At 45.0% G+C, this 20,675-nt stretch overlaps 1 protein-coding gene across 1 annotated transcript in view; it reads right to left on the minus strand.

The window, feature by feature from the left end:
- Positions 1–20,675, minus strand: part of USP6NL (USP6 N-terminal like) — a 179,493-nt gene that overhangs the window by 94,519 nt on the left and 64,299 nt on the right. The window contains exons 2-3 of the mRNA XM_065417211.1: positions 18,163–18,236; positions 14,165–14,247 (exon numbers count right to left, since the gene is read on the minus strand). Of these exons, the coding sequence (XP_065273283.1) occupies positions 14,165–14,247; positions 18,163–18,236 (157 nt within the window). The remainder of the gene's footprint in view (positions 1–14,164; positions 14,248–18,162; positions 18,237–20,675) is intronic.

The following is a 20,675-nucleotide window of genomic DNA, read 5'->3' on the forward strand; positions in this document are numbered from 1 at the left end:
GAGGTTCCTTGGGAGAGCAGCCTTATTGTGTCCTCCGTAGTACGAAACTTTTCCGCGCCAGGAGATAAGCAAGTACTCGGGGATCATTGCCTTGCAGAGCATGGCGGCATACGGCCCTGGTCTTTGCAGGCTTTCCCGAAGCATCCTTTCTTTCTCAGTCTCTGAAATCCTCATCAGAGTGATGTCGCTCATGGTGACCTGCTTTGAATTAGGTAGGGGAATGTTAGTATTGGGACTGCTTGCCCGTTCCTTTACAGAACTGTAACCGGCGGTTTACAGCCACGCGGTGGAGGCGGGAGAGGGGCAGCATACAGGGATCTTTCCCTGGGACAGCCGCGAGGGGGTGGGACAGGGCCAGAGTTCATGCTTGGCCGATTGCTGGCAGCAGAGACTGGCATTGCTTTCAATGTGAAAGGAGGCCAGTGGTACTCCTAAAGTTTTAAGCAGCCACAAGTCTACGGCTTACCATGTCTGCCTGCTACAGAAATTCCGGTGTCCTGCCCCGCTTCCCAGATCGGCAGTGCAAGACCCCAGGCACTGAAGGCGAGGTCATGCTGGCCGGATTGCTGGCAGCAGGAACTGGCCAACGCTAGGAGCATTGCTTTGAACGTGAAAGGAGGCCAGTGCTATTATTAAAGTTTTAAGCAGCCACAAGTCTACGGCTTACCATGTCAGCCTGCTACCAAAATTCCGCTGTCCTGCCCCGCTTGTGTGATCTGGACTGCAAGACCCCAGGCAGTGAAAGCGAAGGCCGAAAATTCGACCTTGTCCTGAGTGCGCATGTGATAGGTGCTGTGCATGGTCTTGTTCACAGAGAAAGACTATGTTCTTTGCTCCCAACAAAATTTATCTTTCTGAGGAATTCACTCCCTTTTTCCCATCCCACAGCTGCGACTGTCTCCCGACCTACCCTGGCATCACACTCCCAGAGGCTAGCGTAGATTAGGCGTAGAAAGAAGAGGACACGGGACGACATGTTCTCGGAACTTATGGGCTGCTCCCGAGCCCAGGCAGCCCAGCAGACCCAGTGGAGGGAGAACTTGTCCCAAATCCATCGATCACACATTGAACGGGAGGACAGGTGGCGGCAGGAAGACCAGCAAGCGACTCAAACGCTGCTTGGACTAATGAGGGAGCAAACGGACACGCTCAGGCGCCTTGTGGATGTTCTGCAGGACCGGAGACAGGAGGACAGAGCCCCGCTGCAGTCTATCTGTAACCGCCCTCCCCCGCCACAAAGTCCCATACCCCCCTCACCCAAAGTCCCAAGAAGGAGGGGCGGCAGAGTCCGTGAAAACTCTCACTCCACCCCTGCAGACTGCTCAAGTAGCAGAAGGCTGTCATTCCCCAAAATTTGATAAGTCCTTTCCTTCCCGCCTCACCCAAGCCCCCGTCCCAGTTTCATCCCCCAGTTTCATGTGTAGTTGCTAATAAAAAATACGTTTCTGTTAATTACTGTTTCCATCATGTTCTTTTAGAGGAGAGTCTGTTTGAAGGGGGGGAAGGGGGTTGGTAATTGGACAGGACAGTCACCTTTACCAGGGTACAGACGCGGGGGCAGGTTCAGCAGCAGGGCACACACACATTGCAGTCACTAGTTACCCTGGTCAGTCTTGGAGGTGGTTTTCATGTTCTCTGTTGGGGGGGCTATGTGACTTTGTGGCGGGGGAGGGCGGTTAGAGATCTTAGGCAGCGGTCCTTATCCTGGATCACAGAGCCACGAAGCAGGGGATCTGTAACCGTCCTCCCCCTGCCACAAAGTCACATAGCCCCCACACACAGAGTCCCGAACAGGAGGGGTGGCAGGCTCCGTTGAAACAACCAGTCCACCAGTGCGGACCGCTCTAGGAGCAGGAGCCTGTCATTCCTCGAGTTTAGAAGCGTCCTTTGCATCACTACACTACACCCGCTCCCCACCACAGTCTGCGTCCCAGTTTCAACACTTTACCGCGAAAACAGTAATAAAGAAAACGGTGTTCATTAACAAATTTCCAGTGATTTTATTTTTAAACGTGTGTCGGAAGGGGGGGAACGGGGTGAACGGGGTATGTGACTGGAGAGGATAGTGAACATTCACTGGGTAAAGAAACGGGGGCAGGTTCAGCTTCTCTGTAAACAAACTTCATAGTCACAGGTTACCCTGCTCACTCAGGAACCTAGCTTTCAAAGCCTCCCGGATGCACAGCGCGTCCCGCTGGGCTCTTCTAATCGCACGGCTGTCTGGCTGGGCGTAATCAGCAGCCAGGCTATTTGCCTCAACCTCCCACCCCGCCATAAAGGTCTCCCCCTTGCTCTCACAGAGATTGTGGAGCACACAGCAAGCTGCTATAACAATGGGGATATTGGTTTCGCTGAGATCAGAGCGAGTCAGTAAGCTTCTCCATCTCCCCTTGAGACGGCCAAAAGCACACTCCACCACCATTCTGCACTTGCTCAGCCGGTAGTTGAAGAGTTCTTTTTCACTGTCCAGGGCGCCTGTATAGGGCTTCATGAGCCAGGGCAGTAGCGGGTAGGCTGGGTCCCTGAGGGTCACTATAGGCATCTCCACATCCCCAACAGTTATTTTGTGGTCCGGGAAGTAAATACCTTCCTGCAGCCGTCTAAACAGACCAGAGTTCCTGAAAACACGAGCGTCATGAACCTTGCCCGGCCATCCGATGTTGATGTTTGTAAAACGTCCCCTATGGTCCACCAGTGCTTGCAGCACCATTGAAAAGTAGCCCTTTCGGTTGATGTACTGGCTGGCCTGGTGGTCCGGTCCCAGGATAGGGATGTGAGTTCCATCTAAAGCCCCACTGCAGTTTGGGAATCCCATTGCGGCGAAGCCATCTATGATCACCTGCACGTTTCCCAGGGTCACTACCTTTGACAGCAGTACCTCAACGATTGCGTTGGCTACTTGCATGACAACAACCCCCACGGTAGATTTGCCCACGCCAAAGTGGTTCGCGACTGACCGGTAGCTGTCTGGTGTTGCAAGCTTCCAGAGGGCTATGGCCACTCGCTTCTGGACAGTCAGGGCTGCTCGCATCCGGGTGTCCTTGCGCTTCAGGGCAGGGGACAGCAACTCACAAAGTTCAAGGAAAGTCCCCTTCCGCATGCGAAAGTTTCGCAGCCACTGTGATTCATCCCAGACCTGCAGCACTATGCGGTCCCACCAGTCCGTGCTTGTTTCCCGGGCCCAGAATCGCCGTTCCACAACATCAACATGACCCATTGCCACCATGATGTCCTCGGCGCGGGGTCCCGTGCTTTGTGACAGGTCTGTGCCACTCTCAGACTTGAGGTCCTCACCGCGCTGCCGTAGCCTCCTCGCCTGATTTCTCAGCATCTGCCTCTGGGAAAGGTGGATGATAAGGTGCGAGGTGTTGACAGCGGCCATAACTGCAGCGATGGTCGCAGCGGGCTCCATGCTCGCAGTGCTGTGGCGTCCGCGCTGTCACTGACCAGAGAAGTGCGCGAACTGATTGCCCTCCGGCGCTTTCAGGGAGGGAGGGCGGGAGTTACGGTTGGATGACGACAGTTACCCAAAACCACCCTCGACACATTTTTTTCCCCAGAAGGCATTGGGGGCTCGACCCAGAATTCCAATGGGCAGCGGGGACTGTGGGAACTGTGGGATAGCTGCCCACAGTGCACCGCTTCCAATGTCGACGCTTGCCCCGTTAGTGTGGACTCACAAAGTCGAATTACTGTCCTTAGTGTGGATACTCACGTTCGACTTTGTAATATCGATTCCACATATTCGATTTAAGTAAAATCGAACTACTCTCGTAGTGTAGACATACCCAGAGAAAGCTCTAACTCTTGTTCCAATATTAGAGGAAGCAGGGAAAGTACTGGTGCCACTTAGGTCTTCCCAAGGTGCATAATAGCCAGCTTGTACTGGGTAATTTTTTTAAAAAGCGAAGCCAGTACTTCCTGGTGTGTGACACAAATGGTGAGGACATGAGGAAGGCTGCGTAACCCTGGAATCACCTCTGCGCATCAGCAAAAAGACAGTTACCTTTTCCGTAACTGGTGTTCTTCAAGATGTGTTACTCATGTCTATTCCATATTAGGTGTGTGTGCTTGCCACATGCACTGGTGCCGGAAGTTTTTCCCTCAGTGGTGTCCGTACAGGACTGGCTCTGGTGCCCCCTGGAGCGGTGCACACATGCTGCGGTATAAGGGGCACCGCCGGCTCCCCCCATCCTCAGTTCTTTCTTCAGGAAACTCCGACAGTGGGGAAGGAGGACAGGTTATGGAATGGACATGAGCAACACATCTCGAAGAACACCAGTTACAAAAAAGGTAACTGTCTTTTCTTTTTCGAGTGCTTGCTCATATCCATTCCATATTAAGTGATTCCAAGCAGTGCTAACAGAGGCGGATTGGCGTTCACAGAGGTGTAGATTGCAACACAGCTCTGCCAAACCCAGCATTGTCTCTGGCTTGCTGAGTGATGGCGTGGTGCACCGTGAACGTGTGAACTAAAGACCACACCCGCCTCTGCAAACGTCCTGGATGGGAACGTGGGCCAGGAAGGCCACCGAGGATGCCTGAGCTCTGGTCGAGTGGGCCCTCACAATCGGTGGCGGCAGCACCTGTGCCAGCTCATACCATGTCCAGATGCAGGAGGTGATCCAGTTGGAAAGCCTCTGCGATGACACCAGAAGGCCCTTCATCCTTTGGCAGAAAGGCCAGATGGGGTCACAGTTGAACTTTGTCCTTATAGAACACCGTATGTAGAAGCTCCGACATCAGGGCTTTAAGCTCCGACACTCGTCTTGTGGATGTTATCACTACAAGGAATGCGACCTTCCATAACAGGTGGGAGAGGGAGCAGGAGCCCATAGACTTAAAGGGTGGGCCCATGAGCCTAGAAAGAACAAAGTTAAGGTCTCACTGTGGGACAGGAGCCCGGGCCAGCAGGAAGAGTCTCTGGAGCCCTCTCAGGAATCGGACCTACATGTCACGTGAAAACACCATCTGACCTTGGATTGGCAGGTGAAACGCGGGGATAGCCGCAAGGTGCACTCTGATGGTGGAGAGGGTCAGCCCCTGGTTCTTAAGATGGAGCAGGTAATCTAAGATAGATTGTAAAGAGGAGCGCATTGGAGAGACGCTAAGCCAGGAGTTCTCAAACTGGGGGTTGGGACCCTTCAGGGGGTCGCGAGATTATTACATGAGGTGTTGCGAGCTGTCAACCTCCACCCCAAACCCTGCTTGCCTCCAGCATTTACAATGGTGTTAAATATATTTAAAAAGTGTGTTTATTTATTAGGGAGGTCGCACTCAGAGGCTTGCTGTGTGAAAGGGGTCGCCAGTAAAAAAGTTTGAGACCCACTGCGCTACGCTCAGATGCCCAGTGGGAGAACCTCATCCATTTGGCCAGGTAGGTTGCTCTAGTGGAAGGCTTCCTGCTTTCCAAGCAGATTTGCTGGACCTCATTAGAGCAGACCTGCTCCTCCAAGTTCAACCATGCAGCATCCACGCCGTGAGGTGGAGGGGGGCAAGGCTGGGGTGTAGGAGATGCCTGTGATCCTGCAAGAGCAAATCCAGTCGGTCAGGAAGGGGCCAGGGAGCAGCCACTGCCAGGTCCATCAGTGAACCAAACCAATTTTGGCGTGGCCACGCCGAGGCAACCATGACGACTTGGGCCTTGTCTCTCTTGACCTTTGACAGGACTCTGCTGATGAGCGGGATTGGCAGGAATGCGTACATCAGAACCCCCCAACCATGACAGGAGGAAGGCATCGGAGAGGAAGTGTTTGCCCAAAGACCTTGTAGGGAACAGAAGCGATGACATTTCCTGTTCTGTCTGGTGACGAACAGGTCCACTCGGGGAGTTCCCCACCTCTGGAAGAGAGTCCGTGCTACCTCTGGATGGAGTGACCACTCGTGGTGAGAGGAAAAAGATTTGCTGAGCAATCTGCCAGCATGTTCCTGACGCCAGGGAGGTGACAGGCCTCCAGCTGGATTGCGTGGTTGATGCAGATATCCCACAGTCGGAGTGCCTCTTGGCAGAGGGCCAACGAGCGTGCTCCCCCTTGCCTGTTGATGTAGAACATCATCGAGGACGTATTGTCCATCAACACACTCACCACCTTGCCTGCCAGGTGCAGTAGAAAGACTCCACAGGCCAAGCATACCGCTCTGAGCTCCTTGACATTTATGTGCAACGTTATCTCCTCCGAGGACCACATGCCCTGGGTCTGGAGATTGCGGAGATGCGCTCCCCAGTGTTGGTCCGAGGCGTCCGATATCAACTCGATGGAGTGATGAAGGCTGTGAAATCGAACTCCCTTCCAGGACTGCCCTGGGGTCGGTCCACCATTGCAGCGAGGTAAGTATCATCGGGGGGATGGTAACGATCTTTTCCAGGTGATCTCTGGACTGGGAATAGACCGGCGCTAGCCCCTGCTGTAAGGGCCGCATCCGGAGCCTGGCATGGCAGACAACATATGTACATGCTGCCATGTGGCCCAGCAGGTGCAGGCAAACCCTGGTCGTGGTCAGGGGGAAACGCGGAGACTCCCGCGATGAGGTCCACCAACGCTTGGAACCTCTCCTGCGGTAGACACGTTCTGGCACAGATGGAGTTGAGCACCGCTCCGATGAACTCTATTATCTGCACTGGAACTAACTGTCGACTTTTTGTCGTTTACCAGCTGGTCCAGGGATGGGCACACGGCCTGCAGCACCGCGACATTCCTCTGAACTTTGGACCTGGAGCGGCATTTGACAAACCAGTCATCGAGGTACGGGTAGATCTGGATACCTCAATGGCTGAGGTAAGCAGCTAGTACTGACATGCACTTGGTGAACACCCTCAGTGCTGTCACGAGACCAAACGGGAGGACAGCGAACTAATAGTGGTCGGGTCCCACCATGAAAAGTAGGAAACGTCTATGACCTTGAAAGATTGCTATGTGGAAATATGTGTCCTTCAAGTCGAGGGCAGCATACCAGTCTCCCAGATCCAGGGAGGGGATGATGGAGGCCAGGGACAGCATGCGGAACTTCAGCTTCTTTAGGTATTTGTTGAGGTCTCACAGGTGCAGGTTGGGCTGTAGACCCCCCTTGGCCTTTGGGATTAAAAAGTACCGGGAACAGAACCCCTTGCTCCTGTACTTGCAAGGAACCTTTTCCACTGCACCCTGCTGCAGCAACCCTTCTACCTCCTGCACAAGACGACTCTTGTGAGAGGGGTCCCTGAAGGGGAAGTGGGGAGGGGGGGTAGAAAGAAACTGGAGGGTGTAACCCTGCACCACAGTATTGAGGACCCAGTGGTCCAAAGTTACAGTGGTCCATGTGGGGAGGAAAAAAGAAAAGCGGTTGGAAAACAGCAGGAAAGACAGATCCGGGGTATAGTTTGGTAGGTCGCCCTCAAGCGCACCCTCAAAATGCTTGCTTGTCCCCCCGCTTATTGCGGGTCGGGCCCGATTGGGCAGAGGGTGGAGGTGGGTGGCTCAGGCAGCACTTGTAGCCCCTACTCTTCTTATGGGGCGGCTCCTGCCGGGGTTGGCTCCCTTGACCCCGAGATGGCTTACGGGCTGGCCCGGGGACGTACAGCCCTAGAGTTTTCAGGGTAGTGTTGAAGTCTTTCAATCCATGCAGCTTACTGTCCGTCTGTTCTGCAAACAGGGCCTGGCCATCAAAGGGGAGATCCTGCATCGACTGCTGACCCTCAGTCGACAGACCCAAGAGGAGCAACCAGGATGCCCTCCGCATGGAAACGGCCAAAGCCATGGTGCGAGCCACAGAGTCTGCCATGTCCGAAGCTGCTTGGAGGGCCGTACTGGCCGCCCCCATACCCTCTGAGGATCGCCTAGAACTCTTTCCTGGACCCTTTGGGCAACGAGACCTTGAATTTGGCCATGGTCTGCCACATGTTGTAGTCGTAGCGGCCAAGGAGGGCTTGGTGATTGGCCCCTCTCAACTGAAGGCTGAAAGACTAATACATTTTTTGCCCAAACAGATCCAGTCTCTTTGAGTCTTTATTCTTGGGCATAGCCCCGGGTTGACCCTGCCTCTCCCTCTGATTAACGGCCTCAACTACGAGGGAGTTTGGAGCCGGGTGATTATAGAGATGCTCCATGGCCTTTAGCTGGCACAAAATATTTGCGCTTAGCCCTTTTTGAAATAGAACATAAGAACATAAGAAAGGCCGTACTAGGTCAGACCAAAGGTCCATCTAGCCCAGTATCTGTCTACCGACAGTGGCCAATGCCAGGTGCCCCAGAGGGAGTGAACCTAACAGGCAATGATCAAGTGATCTCTCTCCTGCCATCCATCTCCATCCTCTGACGAACAGAGGCTAGGGACACCATTCTTACCCATCCTGGCTAATAGCCATTTATGGACTTAGCCACCATGAATTTATCCAGTCCCCTTTTAAACATTGTTATAGTCCTAGCCTTCACAACCTCCTCAGGTAAGGAGTTCCACAAGTTGACTGTGCGCTGCGTGAAGAAGAACTTCCTTTTATTTGTTTTAAACCTGCTGCCTATTAATTTCTTTTGGTGACCCCTAGTTCTTGTATTATGGGAATAAGTAAATAACTTTTCCTTATCCACTTTCTCAACATCACTCATGATTTTATATACCTCTATCATGTCCCCCCTTAGTCTTCTCTTTTCCAAACTGAAGAGTCCTAGCCTCTTTAATCTTTCCTCATATGGGACCCTCTCTAAACCCTTAATCATTTTAGTTGCTCTTTTCTGAACCTTTTCTAGTGCTAGAATATCTTTTTTGAGGTGAGGAGACCACATCTGTACACAGTATTCGAGATGTGGGCGAACCATGGATTTATATAAGGGCAATAATATATTCTCAGTCTTATTCTCTATCCCCTTTTTAATGATTCCTAACATCCTGTTTGCTTTTTTGACCGCCTCTGCACACTGCGTGGACATCTTTAGAGAACTATCCACGATGACGCCAAGATCTTTTTCCTGACTCGTTGTAGCTAAATTAGCCCCCATCATGTTGTATGTATAGTTGGGGTTATTTTTTCCAATGTGCATTACTTTACATTTATCCACATTAAATTTCATTTGCCATTTTGTTGCCCAATCACTTAGTTTTGTGAGATCTTTTTGAAGTTCTTCACAATCTGCTTTGGTCTTAACTATCTTGAGTAGTTTAGTATCATCTGCAAACTTTGCCACCTCACTGTTTACCCCTTTCTCCAGATCTTTTATGAATAAATTGAATAGGATAGGTCCTAGGACTGACCCTTGGGGAACACCACTAGTTACCCCTCTCCATTCTGAGAATTTACCATTAATTCCTACCCTTTGTTCCCTGTCCTTTAACCAGTTCTCAATCCATGAAAGGACCTTCCCTTTTATCCCATGACAGCTTAATTTACGTAAGAGCCTTTGGTGAGGGACCTTGTCAAAGGCTTTCTGGAAATCTAAGTACACTATGTCCACTGGATCCCCCTTGCCCACATGTTTGTTGACCCCTTCAAAGAACTCTAATAGATTAGTAAGACACGATTTCCCTTTACAGAAACCATGTTGACTATTCCTCAAGAGTTTATGTTTTTCTATGTGTCTGACAATTTTGTTCTTTACTATTGTTTCAACTAATTTGCCCGGTACCGACGTTAGACTTACCGGTCTGTAATTGCCGGGATCACCTCTAGAGCCCTTTTTAAATATTGGCGTTACATTAGCTAAATAGGTGGCAGGGAGGAGGGGGTTTGCCACAGAGCATTAATAATTTTGATACCCCCTCATGTAAGGGTAAAGCCACCCTGGCGGGTGCCATGGAACAAAGAAAGTCGAACAGTGAGTCCGATGGCTCCTCGAGCAGCAGGCGTTCCAGCACCATCACTGGCGGCAAGAAGGAACTGAGGGTTGGGGGAGCTGGCGGCGCCCCTTATACCGTGGCATGTGCTCGCCACTCCAGCGGGCACCAAAGCCGGTCCCCTACAGATACCACTGAGGGAAATACTTCTGGCACCGATGCATGTGTCGAGCGCACATACCTAGTATGGAATGGACATGAGCAAGCACTTGAAAAGAACATGCCCCTACAACTCTTCCTTGAAAACCTCCCACCTTTTCCTTTCTTACTGCTTCTTCCACAGTTGGTAACGTAAATGGCCACAGAAGCAGCTTGTGTGTACATGCCTCCAGGCACATGAAGTAACCCACCAAATTAAACTTTTCTGTCCTATCAGCAGTCAGCCCAGCCGAAGGTGTACGTACATAGAGCCACCAAAGGATGATACAAACAGAATGCAGCTTTCTAATGGGGAGAAAGAATGAAAAATACAAACTATGGATGATAATCAAGTCCCACTGCAATCTGTAACTAGTGAGACCTAATCTTGTGATAAGTTCCCTACATTCTACGCTTTCCGCTAAATCAGACAGGAAATTCTGCAGCAGTTAATTTAAACTTTTAAAATGAAGTTTTAAAAAAAATGAGAATTAATTATACAGTCACTACAGATTTCCTTATTTTTTTATTCTGATGCCTCGTTGAATTTTACACTGTCCTCACATTTCCAATTTTCTATATTCTACATTTTTTTAATTTCACAATTCAAGGGCATTATAAATGCTGTCAGGAAAAGTTGGTCTTGACAACTGAGTAAGGAACAATTGGGAAGACAAAAGCCTTCAGATAAGCTTGTTCCCATAAAACTATCAACCAGTGAAATCGTTAATGCAGACTTTTGTTACCTTTAGATTTCAGAGATAACGGCAAATTGAAAAGAATGGGGCAGTTCACATCTCTTGGGGCCATTGTTACAGGCTTTCTATAAACTGCATTATGACTACATTGTACATATTTTCAAGGTTATCTTTACAACCATGAAGCTAGAGTCTTATTTTTTTTCCTTATAAGAAAGCTTACAACCTGAATCACAATTCTTTGGCAAACGAATAAATTCTGAAGCTTCAGTACTGCAAAAGACACAAGACCGTGACCATAATTAAAAAGTGAACCCAGTGTAAATTGGCTTTCCCACAAAGGGAGTTTGACATTCCTGTTTTGAGTAAATTCTTCTTTGGGCACATCTCCGAATAATATAAATGTCATCTGGAACGAGTTCTAGGTTTGAGAATCATGGAGCCGCACTGATGGCACTCAAGTGAACTCTCATTCTCAAGGATTAATACATAAGCAGACAGATACTATGTCTCTTCACTAATTACACAGACCTAAGATCTTTGCTAATTTATGCAGTCTGTGTGCATTATAAATCTTTCCGTTTCCATCCCATACAGTTGAGTACACAGGGACTGGATTTTGTACAGTACCTATGTACCAATGAATAATGTCAGTACTTGAGAGGAAATATGATCTAATGATTAAGATACAGGACTAGGGTTCACGAGATCTGAGTTTCCGGAACACTGACTAGCTGAACAGAAAAAAGAATTATAATAGAAGTGAGGGGTTGAGTGACCTTCAGAAGTTAGTCAAGAAAGAGAGGGTTATTCAGGTAGCAAGCATTAAAAATCAACTTAAAGGAGTAGTTCATAAGAGATGCCTAAATGCAGAATCTGTTTGCAAATTTCCAGCAGTTTGATTCAGCTCCTCAAAGTCAATGGGAGACTTTTTGCAATGACTTCAGTGATCTTTGAACTAGGCCCTAGGAAACCAACAAGAAATCATTTTTCTTCCTCGCCGCCCACATGTGTGTTTTTCTCTTTTTTACCCAAAATACATGCAATGTAATAATAGTAGTTTACAAAGTACAGCATCTTTCATCCCACTTGACTCAAAAGCACTTTATAAACCATATATGCAAGAATCAATTCACGCACTAATGAAGCAAAACCACCCCCAAGGCAAAATTTGACAGCTAATTAGCAGCTTGCAGCAACATCACAGAACAGTATGGGCAGGAAGTGAGGAAGAATGCTATAAGAACATATTTATTAGGCCTTTTAAATAATGTCTTCACTAGCCAGTAAACAATCTAGACTTCCCAATTTCTGAACTTTTTTTTTTTTTTTTTTAAACATTGTTGGACAAATATTCCATGAAACGCTAAGGCCTAGTCTACGCTATAAAGTTAGGTTGACATAAGTCACCTTGCATCAACCTATTTGTGCATGTGTCTATGCTCAAATTTGTCGCCAGCTGACAAACACCCTGCTACAGCAACACAGTGAAACCACATCCTCAATAGCATAGAGCTATGGTAAACCTATGCAGAACACTGAGGAGGAAGAGAAAGACAAGGATTAGGGAGGACACGTTCTGTGAGATCCCGTAAACTAGTGCTGCATCAGACCGTGAACAAAGAGCTTGGTGGGCCAATATGACTGACAGCATGGAAAACCAGTCAGTGCTTGTTTCTCAATGAAGCGCCACTTATGGACCTGTCTGCAGCTGCTCCAGGAACACCACCAACAGCCTTGAATTGTTTGTCTCTATGTCCCTCAGCAAATTGGCCTAGAAGAAATCCTCACATCCCTCATTATTGCAGTACATCCTGCAGATCTGCAAATACAGGAGAATCATGAATCCTGTATTTGCAGCATTCATGAGAATACTGCAAAGCTCTGCGGGCTCCATGCTTCTGACAGAGATTGCAGAGACAGAAAAGCGCCACGTGGATTTGTGGGATTTTTTTTTTTTTTTTTAAAAGGCACGAAAATTATGGAATATTAATGGTATTCTGAGATGGAAAAGGCTGCATGCTTGGAACTTGACCCCTAGCTCCCAGAAATTCCTGGGCAAGTCATTTCTATCCCACAACACGTGGCAACAATTTCTCAAAAGGCACAATACCCGATGGTGGCATGATGCACCACATTTTGCATTGACACAAGTACCCCTGGTGAGTACACCAGCACTGACACAAGCAGCCAAGTATGCACAAGTCCAAGCGATATAAAAACTTCAGTGGCTGTATGCCAACATAATTGCATCCACCACAGTTTGTAGTGTAGACATGGCCTAAAAATACTGAAGAATCCTGACTGGCTAGTAGAAAGGTTAGCAAATCATTCTGTGCTGTTCAATATCTGTAAATTGATCTTCTAATAATATGCTCTTACACCCATCTAAAGGCACTAATGGAACACAGACAGCTTTGGTAAAGACATTTCCAGGTCTTAAGGCTTATTTATGGCCTGATCCAATCCTCTATGAAGTCAATGGAAAGATGCCACAATGTTAACAGACTGTCATAACTGTTACTGGGTACAGAAAAGTGAAGAAATACCAATCTTCACTCTGCCTCCTTTTGTACATTTGTTATGCTGGTCTTTACTTACAATATCACATACTACAATTTCATCCTGTTTTTTTTTTTTTTTAATAAATAGTATGTGATCAAGTCTATACTGGAATGCACCAGGGGTGCACACAATCTGGATTCTGGCATTTCCTGATTTTGAGTGCTTAATTATTTTAGGCCCCAACCCTGAAAGACTTATGCACGAGCTTAACTTTACGCAATATGAACAGTCCCTATAACTTTAATGGGACTAGTCAGTGAATAACCTGAAACACAGGTATATGTCTTTGCAGGGTCAGGATCTTACTTTTTTATTAGTGAAGAATTTTGTATGGAATTTCCTACACTTTTTAAATGAAAAAGATGGAAAAATTAGTAAAAACATAAAAAGAAGCTTTCCTCTCTAGGACTTCAAAACTTCTGATCTGCACTTTTCAAAAATGTTATATGTATATTACAATTTTAATTTAAGAGAGACAAGGTAGGTGAAGTAATATCTTTTATCGGACCAACTTCCGTTGATGAGAGAGACATTTTTGCACTTACACAGAGCTTTTTTCTTCAAATCTCTAATATTCTTGGACCAACACAGCTCCAATTACACTGCAAATTTTAATTTTGTAATTCAAAAAATACAAATAACTTATCCAATCTTAATTCAGATGCACTATAAGTATCCACTTTAACTAAATATAACATTCACACCCAAATAAAGTAGTCCAAAACTTTTCTATTCCCAACTACAGATCAATTTCAATCATAGAATAAAAAAAGCTGAGACTGTAGTAATAGAAAAACCACAGTGCAAGACCATTTAGAATTTATACACTGAATGGAATTCTGTTCTCACAGCAGTTCTATTACAAGTAAGCAATCAATACTTTCACCAATTAGGCATACATCAAAAAATACTAATAAGTAATAAACTTTTAATCTTATTTCCTTTTCAAACTACCAACTTACTGTAGAAAACCAAATCTATCTGTGACTTTGTAAAGAAGGTAGTCTGCATCTTCCCAAGGTTCAATCTGGGCACCCTCTCGTCCCTAAAAAGAGAAAGAAAGGCAACAATGAAGGCTTATGGCACCACATAGCAAGCTGGTCTAAAACTTAAAAAGACAGGACATGAGTTCTGCAGTTGGAGGCATATTCTATATCTGTCGCGCAGAACACCACCATAGAACTCCCAATCTGACCTACAAAGGATGAGAGCTCCACAACCATCCCACCAACGTTACTCATTTAAACAGTATTTCCACCGCAGAAATGTTCCTCAGGTTGTCTTTTTTGTACAACCCTTCATGTCACTGGTGGAGTTGGGGAGCAATGTGGTAAAAGAAAAACAGATGAATAGTGAGGATCAATGTTTTAAAAGGCTTTGAAGGACAGGACGTGTCTTTAACTTGATGTGGTGGACAAGGGAGAGCTAGTGGAGAGATTAAGAAAGGGAGGGGGTGATATGGACTGATCAACAGGGAAAGATAATTTTAGCAGCTGCATTTTGTAGAATCAGTGGGAGTAATATGTTTGTCACAGAGGTCTGAGGTGGTGGTGGAGGCGGCTGAAGTCGTAAAGATGGGAGATCGTGCAGCATTTTAGCTGTATGTGCAGAAAGAAAATGATGAATCTTAGACATATATGGATGAAGAGCAGCCACACTTTGATACTGTCTGGATACGAGGAGTGAGAGGGAAACGAAGATTTCCCCCAGGTTTGATTGATACAGAAGATGACAATTTCTAATAATAAATCAAAGCTGATGTGCATGTATGCACACACATCCTTGTTGTTCATGACAGGTGCCATTCTGACAGCCTCAGCACTGACCTGCCAAGGCCTCCTCCATGAGTAAGTCCAGTCTTTGATGCCTATACATTCAATAACTCCTGTGATAAAGGTGCTAGAAAAGGTCTCCATTAGCGCTAGCTGTGATGGCTATTTTATAGGAATTCTTGTCTCCCAGAATATTGAATGGATCACCAGAACCATGGTAGAGCTGGAGGTGCAGGAGCTTGGGGTGCACTCGCAGAGTTGTGTAGTGAATGGGAGTTGGAATGCAGGGGGCTGGAGTGGACTGGCAGGGCTGAGATGCAGGAAGGTTGAAGTACACTGACAGTTGTGAGGTGCAGGAGTAGCAGTACACTGGCAGAGTGTTTAGTGCAGGAAGATTAGGGTGCAAGAAGGTTGGGGTACAATGGCAGAGCTAGGGAGTGTGCCCCCACCCTCTCTTAGAACCATAGAATCCTAGAATATCAGGGTTGGAAGGGACATCAGGAGGTCATCTAGTCCAACCCCCTGCTCAAAGCAGGACCAATCCCCAACTAAATCATCGCAGCCAGGGCTTTGTCAAGCCGGGCCTTAAAAACCTCTAAGGAAGGAGATTCCACCACCTCCTTAGGTAACCCATTCAGTGCTTCACCACCTTCCTAGTGAAAAAGTTTTTCCTAATATCCAACCTAAACCTCCCCCACTGCAACTTGAGACCATTACTCCTTGTTCTGCTACCACTGAGAACAGTCTAGTTCCATCCTCTTTGGAACCCCCTTTCAGGTAGTTGAAAGCAGCTATCAAATCCCCCCTCATTCTTCTCTTCTGCAGACTAAACAATCCCAGTTCCCTCAGCCTCTCCTCATAAGTCATGTGCTCCAGCCCCCTAATCATTTTTGTTGCCCTCCGCTGGACTCTTTCCAATTTTTCCACATACTTCTTGTAGTCTGGGGCCCAAAACTGGACACAGTACTCCAGGTGAGGCTTCACCAATGCCGAATAGAGGCCTTGCCTCCTCTACCATCCCCATTTATCTCCCTCCTGATAACCCCCCCCCCTTGCTGGAGCTCCAAATCCCTATTCCCCTAACCCCCCCCTCCTCCATCTCCTAATGCCCCTCCCCTCCCAGGATGCATAACACATCCAATTTCCCTCCCCACCAAAAGACTTCAATTACATTCCCCCCAAACTAAAACTGCCACCCATGACTCAAATTGTAGCAACCTCCAGCTGCTCAGTTAAAAAAAAACTCCTTTTGTCTTAGCTGGGGGCTTGTGATTAACTTATCCTTAATTATGTTAATTAAAGGGTAAATTCACAGCCATTGTGATTCAGCCAATCATTAACGTGTCTCAGTACAAGGCAGCACTCAGGAACTCCTTGGCCGAATAACCCCAAATTTGGATTCCTAATGCTACCCTGCATCCTGTCCCCCTTGAGGGGCACTAAATTTCAATGTAATACAAATAACTATTCAGATTTTAGTGTGCTTACAAGAGTTGAGTTTTAAAGCATATAAAATGGCAAGACTATAAACCTTCTAGCTGATTTTCTGTATTGATGCATGCATAAAATTAAAAATGTATATTTTCTTAAATACTGTTCTCAGCATGGGTACCCAAAGATTTAGTGCACCACCTTGGGTAAAATGTGACAGATTAGAACCATTTTGACCTGCATCATATCAATAGTTTGACCTTTAGCTCTGTACAATGAAAATAAAGTAAAATCAAATCAAATCAAATAAAAGACACACACCACCTAGCCATTTTTTTAAATTTCTATTTTTTCCTGAGCTTACATATCTGGAACCCCTGGCTCAAATGACTCCAAATTTAAGTCATTAATCCTAGCCTGCACACTTCAGAGGCGCACCAACTTTCAAAGAAATCTGAAAAAGTTTGTCTATTCTAGATTACTGAGCAAGGTCAACCTTTAAACAGATGTGATGCAACCTCAACTATAGTGGCAGTGCTGAACCACTATAATTAAACAGTCTTTCAGCCATGATTGCTACCAACTTTGCACTAAAGCTATTGCTACAAAACAAATGTCAGTGAAAAGAAAATCCCTATGGCTCCCTTAAAATCAAATATATTCCACATTATATAGATAAAGCTTTACTTTATATACAAAGTTGCATAATGTTTCCTTACCTCCACAAATTACAGTCTAGCACAGTGATACTCAGACTGAGGTTCGGGAGCCGCAAGTGGCTCTTTAATGTGTCTCCTGCGGCTCTTTGCAACACATGATATTAAAACCTTGTGTGATTTAATTATTAACCAGGCTAAATTATTAACCAATAAGGATGTTTTTATTATGTTATTAACCAATTAAGTTATCAACCTGCACTAAGTTATTAACTTATTTGTTGTGAGAATAATATATACTACTATTTTATAGATATAGATGTATTGTGTGTGCACGTGTGTGTGTATATAACTATATATTTCCCCGGCATACTATTTAAATATGAATATATACCACTATAGCCTCCTACTACTGTAGCTCTTTTGGGTAATGTTGATCACTAATTTGGCTCCTGAACCACTGAGGTCTGAGTATCACTGGTCTAGCACGTCGTATGACTACCAATGATACTGTGATGAGAATATGTGAGTAAGGTGTAGGCATGCATAACCCAATTGTATTATATGACAGTCTTACTTGCTATATGGTACAAAAACAGCACAGGCTGAAATTTTTTTCTTTACATAAAATAGGTTACTATAGCAAATCAATGTGGTTATTTTTTTTTCTTTTCAATCGCCATTACTGATTTAGCATTAAATTTCTATTATCATGCATCAATAAAGAGTTAAAGTATGTGTATCCTCAAAAAAAAATTGTGTCTCTAGATCAATACATTGGATTCACTAACCAGCATCAATCAGAATAAATAAAATCTAACTGGTTGTTCGACACGGGCACCTCAATATAAGTGAGAGAAAAATGACAAAAATCTTAAAATAGCCCTGAAGCAACTTAAGTTCATCAAACCATCAGCAAAAACACGGAGAAAAATAAAATAAAGCAAGCTCTCCTAATGTTAATGTGTACTGAACTTGATGCAGAATATCACACAGAATAATTTAGGAGAAGACTATTTATTTTTGAACTTGCCAGAGGAAGCCCACATTTCAATTTCTAATAATCAATGCCAAAATTACACTATTAACAGGAGCACTTACTTTGTCATACTTGGCAACTATCTCAGCTCGTTCTTGGGCAAGTTTGATAGCAGCATCCTGCTGGGCATCTGAATCTGTTCAGGATTAAAATAGAAAAGTAACTGAGGTTTGTGCTCTCTGTAATCGAGAATTGTTGAAAGTAATTAAAGAATAAATCTTAACATCACATAGAGACATTAGGCCTCAGGAGTACCAAAATGAATATAGCAAAATGAAATATGGTGGTATAACCTGAAAAGTAACAATGTGAATACTGTTCAAGATCAATAAAATTGTGCACTGTTCCAACTGCTGAACGGATGCAACTTCAACTCTCAAACCTGTAATCTAACAACATATTTTATTTCTATACCATTATGAGAAACGGAAGAGCTAAAGCTTCTTGCGATAAGATGCATTAGGAACTTCTGAGATACCACTGAGTTTTTGTGATTCTTTCACAATTTTCACTAACCATAGTGCTTCATTCATTGATTTTCTTTCTTTTTTTAAATTACATCCATCATGATTTGCAATATTACAATGCTATCTTATGCAGCAAAGGGTTGGCATGCCAATGCTGAAGTATTTTCTCTAACCTTTCCAGAAGATGGACATTTAAATCTTGAAAAGAACTGGAAGACTGAAGGCCTCAGGGCTAAAACTTCCACATGCGCCTTACCCTTAAGAACTCAGATATTGCAAGTAATGCTACAATGCAGGTTATTGCCACTTTTAAAAAAATCTAAAATTAACAGTGTATGAGTAATTCCCAAGATTCATAAAGTGACAGGATTCGAATATACCAGAACTATTAAAGTAGCAGTGCTTGAATTAACTCTTAGGACACTGTAAAAAGCGACACCTGTGACACCTTATAGACTAACAGACGTATTGGAGCATAAGCTTTTGTGGGTGAATACCCACTTCATCAGACTCTTGACATCTGTTAGTCTATAAGGTGCCACAGGACTCTGTCGCTTTTTACAGATCCATACTAACACGGCTACCCCTCTGATACTCTTAGGACACTGGCTATTCCCAAGGAAGCAGTGAAGGAAGAGATGGGTCATATCAGGAACTGAAGCTGGGGCAAGAAAGAGCTGGTGCAGCGGGAACAGCATGACACATTAGGATGGTAGGTCTGACACATGAGAGTAGATGGAGCCTTCCAGGCAACTGATGAGGTAGCATGGGGCCTTCCAGCCAACTGATGAGGAAGTAACATTTCAGTGTAGCACTGGGGTCAGAGCGTTAGAAAGGATCTTGTTGACAGAGAAGGGAGTAGAAAACAGAATAAGAGAGTGAACAACTAGACTAGCTTATCTGGCTCCAATCCCAAAGTACACTCAACCTTTAGTTTTCCAGTGGTAAAGGAGACATAAGAAAATGAAGATATCTTACCAACCAACATTTGACAATGATCAAGTAACTGATTCAAAAATGGTTATGTCATCAGAATTAATGAAGGAAACCATCTTCCACCAATGGAAGATTTTCTTTTTTTTTTTTTTTTTTTTTAATATCAAAAAATTTTGAAAAAACAGCTATCAAAAAAGATTTGGTATTTAAAGAATACATTCATTTCAAAACTATATTTTTCATTCACCATTTAGTCCTTGAAGTGGGCATCCTTGTAGTGTATTATTTCTCTAGAAAGGGAACACTCCAAAAGTATATGCCATGAAAAATGGTACATTGTAAGGGATTCTATATAAAAGCATCATATTCCAAGGACAGACTTTTTATTGACATACTTTTCACTATTTGTTCAACCCTTATATTTCCTTATGGGATTTATTATGACTATTTTTCAGAACAATGGCTTTCCTAGATATTTCCACTAACCCGATTACAAATAAAGGCAGAACATTCTTGAGAAGAACACACATTTTCTTACTGATACCTAACTCAATAGAATATTAACTGTGACAAATGGATTGTAATGAGCAATGAATGACAGTTGAGTATCTCTTAATACGAAAGGGAAAATGATAAAAGCTTAAATAGGTTAACCAAGGAGCCAGTTAAAGGAAACCGCTGTTAGAAAATACTTTTTAACACATTAAGTTTTACGTTTGATGTGGTGGTTTTGGTTTTTTGTTCTTTTAAAACCACAGCTGATAGAATAAAACGTGCAGATGTCCCATCTGCAATCAGGTTTTGGGCAACATACAGTACCTGTACAGTATCAGAGGGGTAGCCGTGTTAGTCTGGATCTGTAAAAAGCAACAGAGAGTCCTGTGGCACCTTTAAGACTAACAGATGTATTGGAGCATAAGCTTTCGTGGGTGAATACCCACTTCATCAGACGCACTTCATCTGTACAGTAACTCCTCTCTTAACGGTGTAGTTATGTTCCTGAAAAATGCTACTTTAAGCGAAACAGTGTTAAGTGAATCCAATTTCCCCATAAGAATTAATGTAAATGGGGGTAGGGGAGTGTTGGGTTCCAGGGAAATTTTTTTCACCAGACAAAAGATTACATATACACACACATATAAACAGTATAAATTTTAAACAAACAATTTAAT

This window comes from Emys orbicularis, chromosome 1 (assembly GCF_028017835.1).
Source record: "Emys orbicularis isolate rEmyOrb1 chromosome 1, rEmyOrb1.hap1, whole genome shotgun sequence".
In the NCBI taxonomy this organism is placed as follows: domain Eukaryota; kingdom Metazoa; phylum Chordata; order Testudines; family Emydidae; genus Emys; species Emys orbicularis.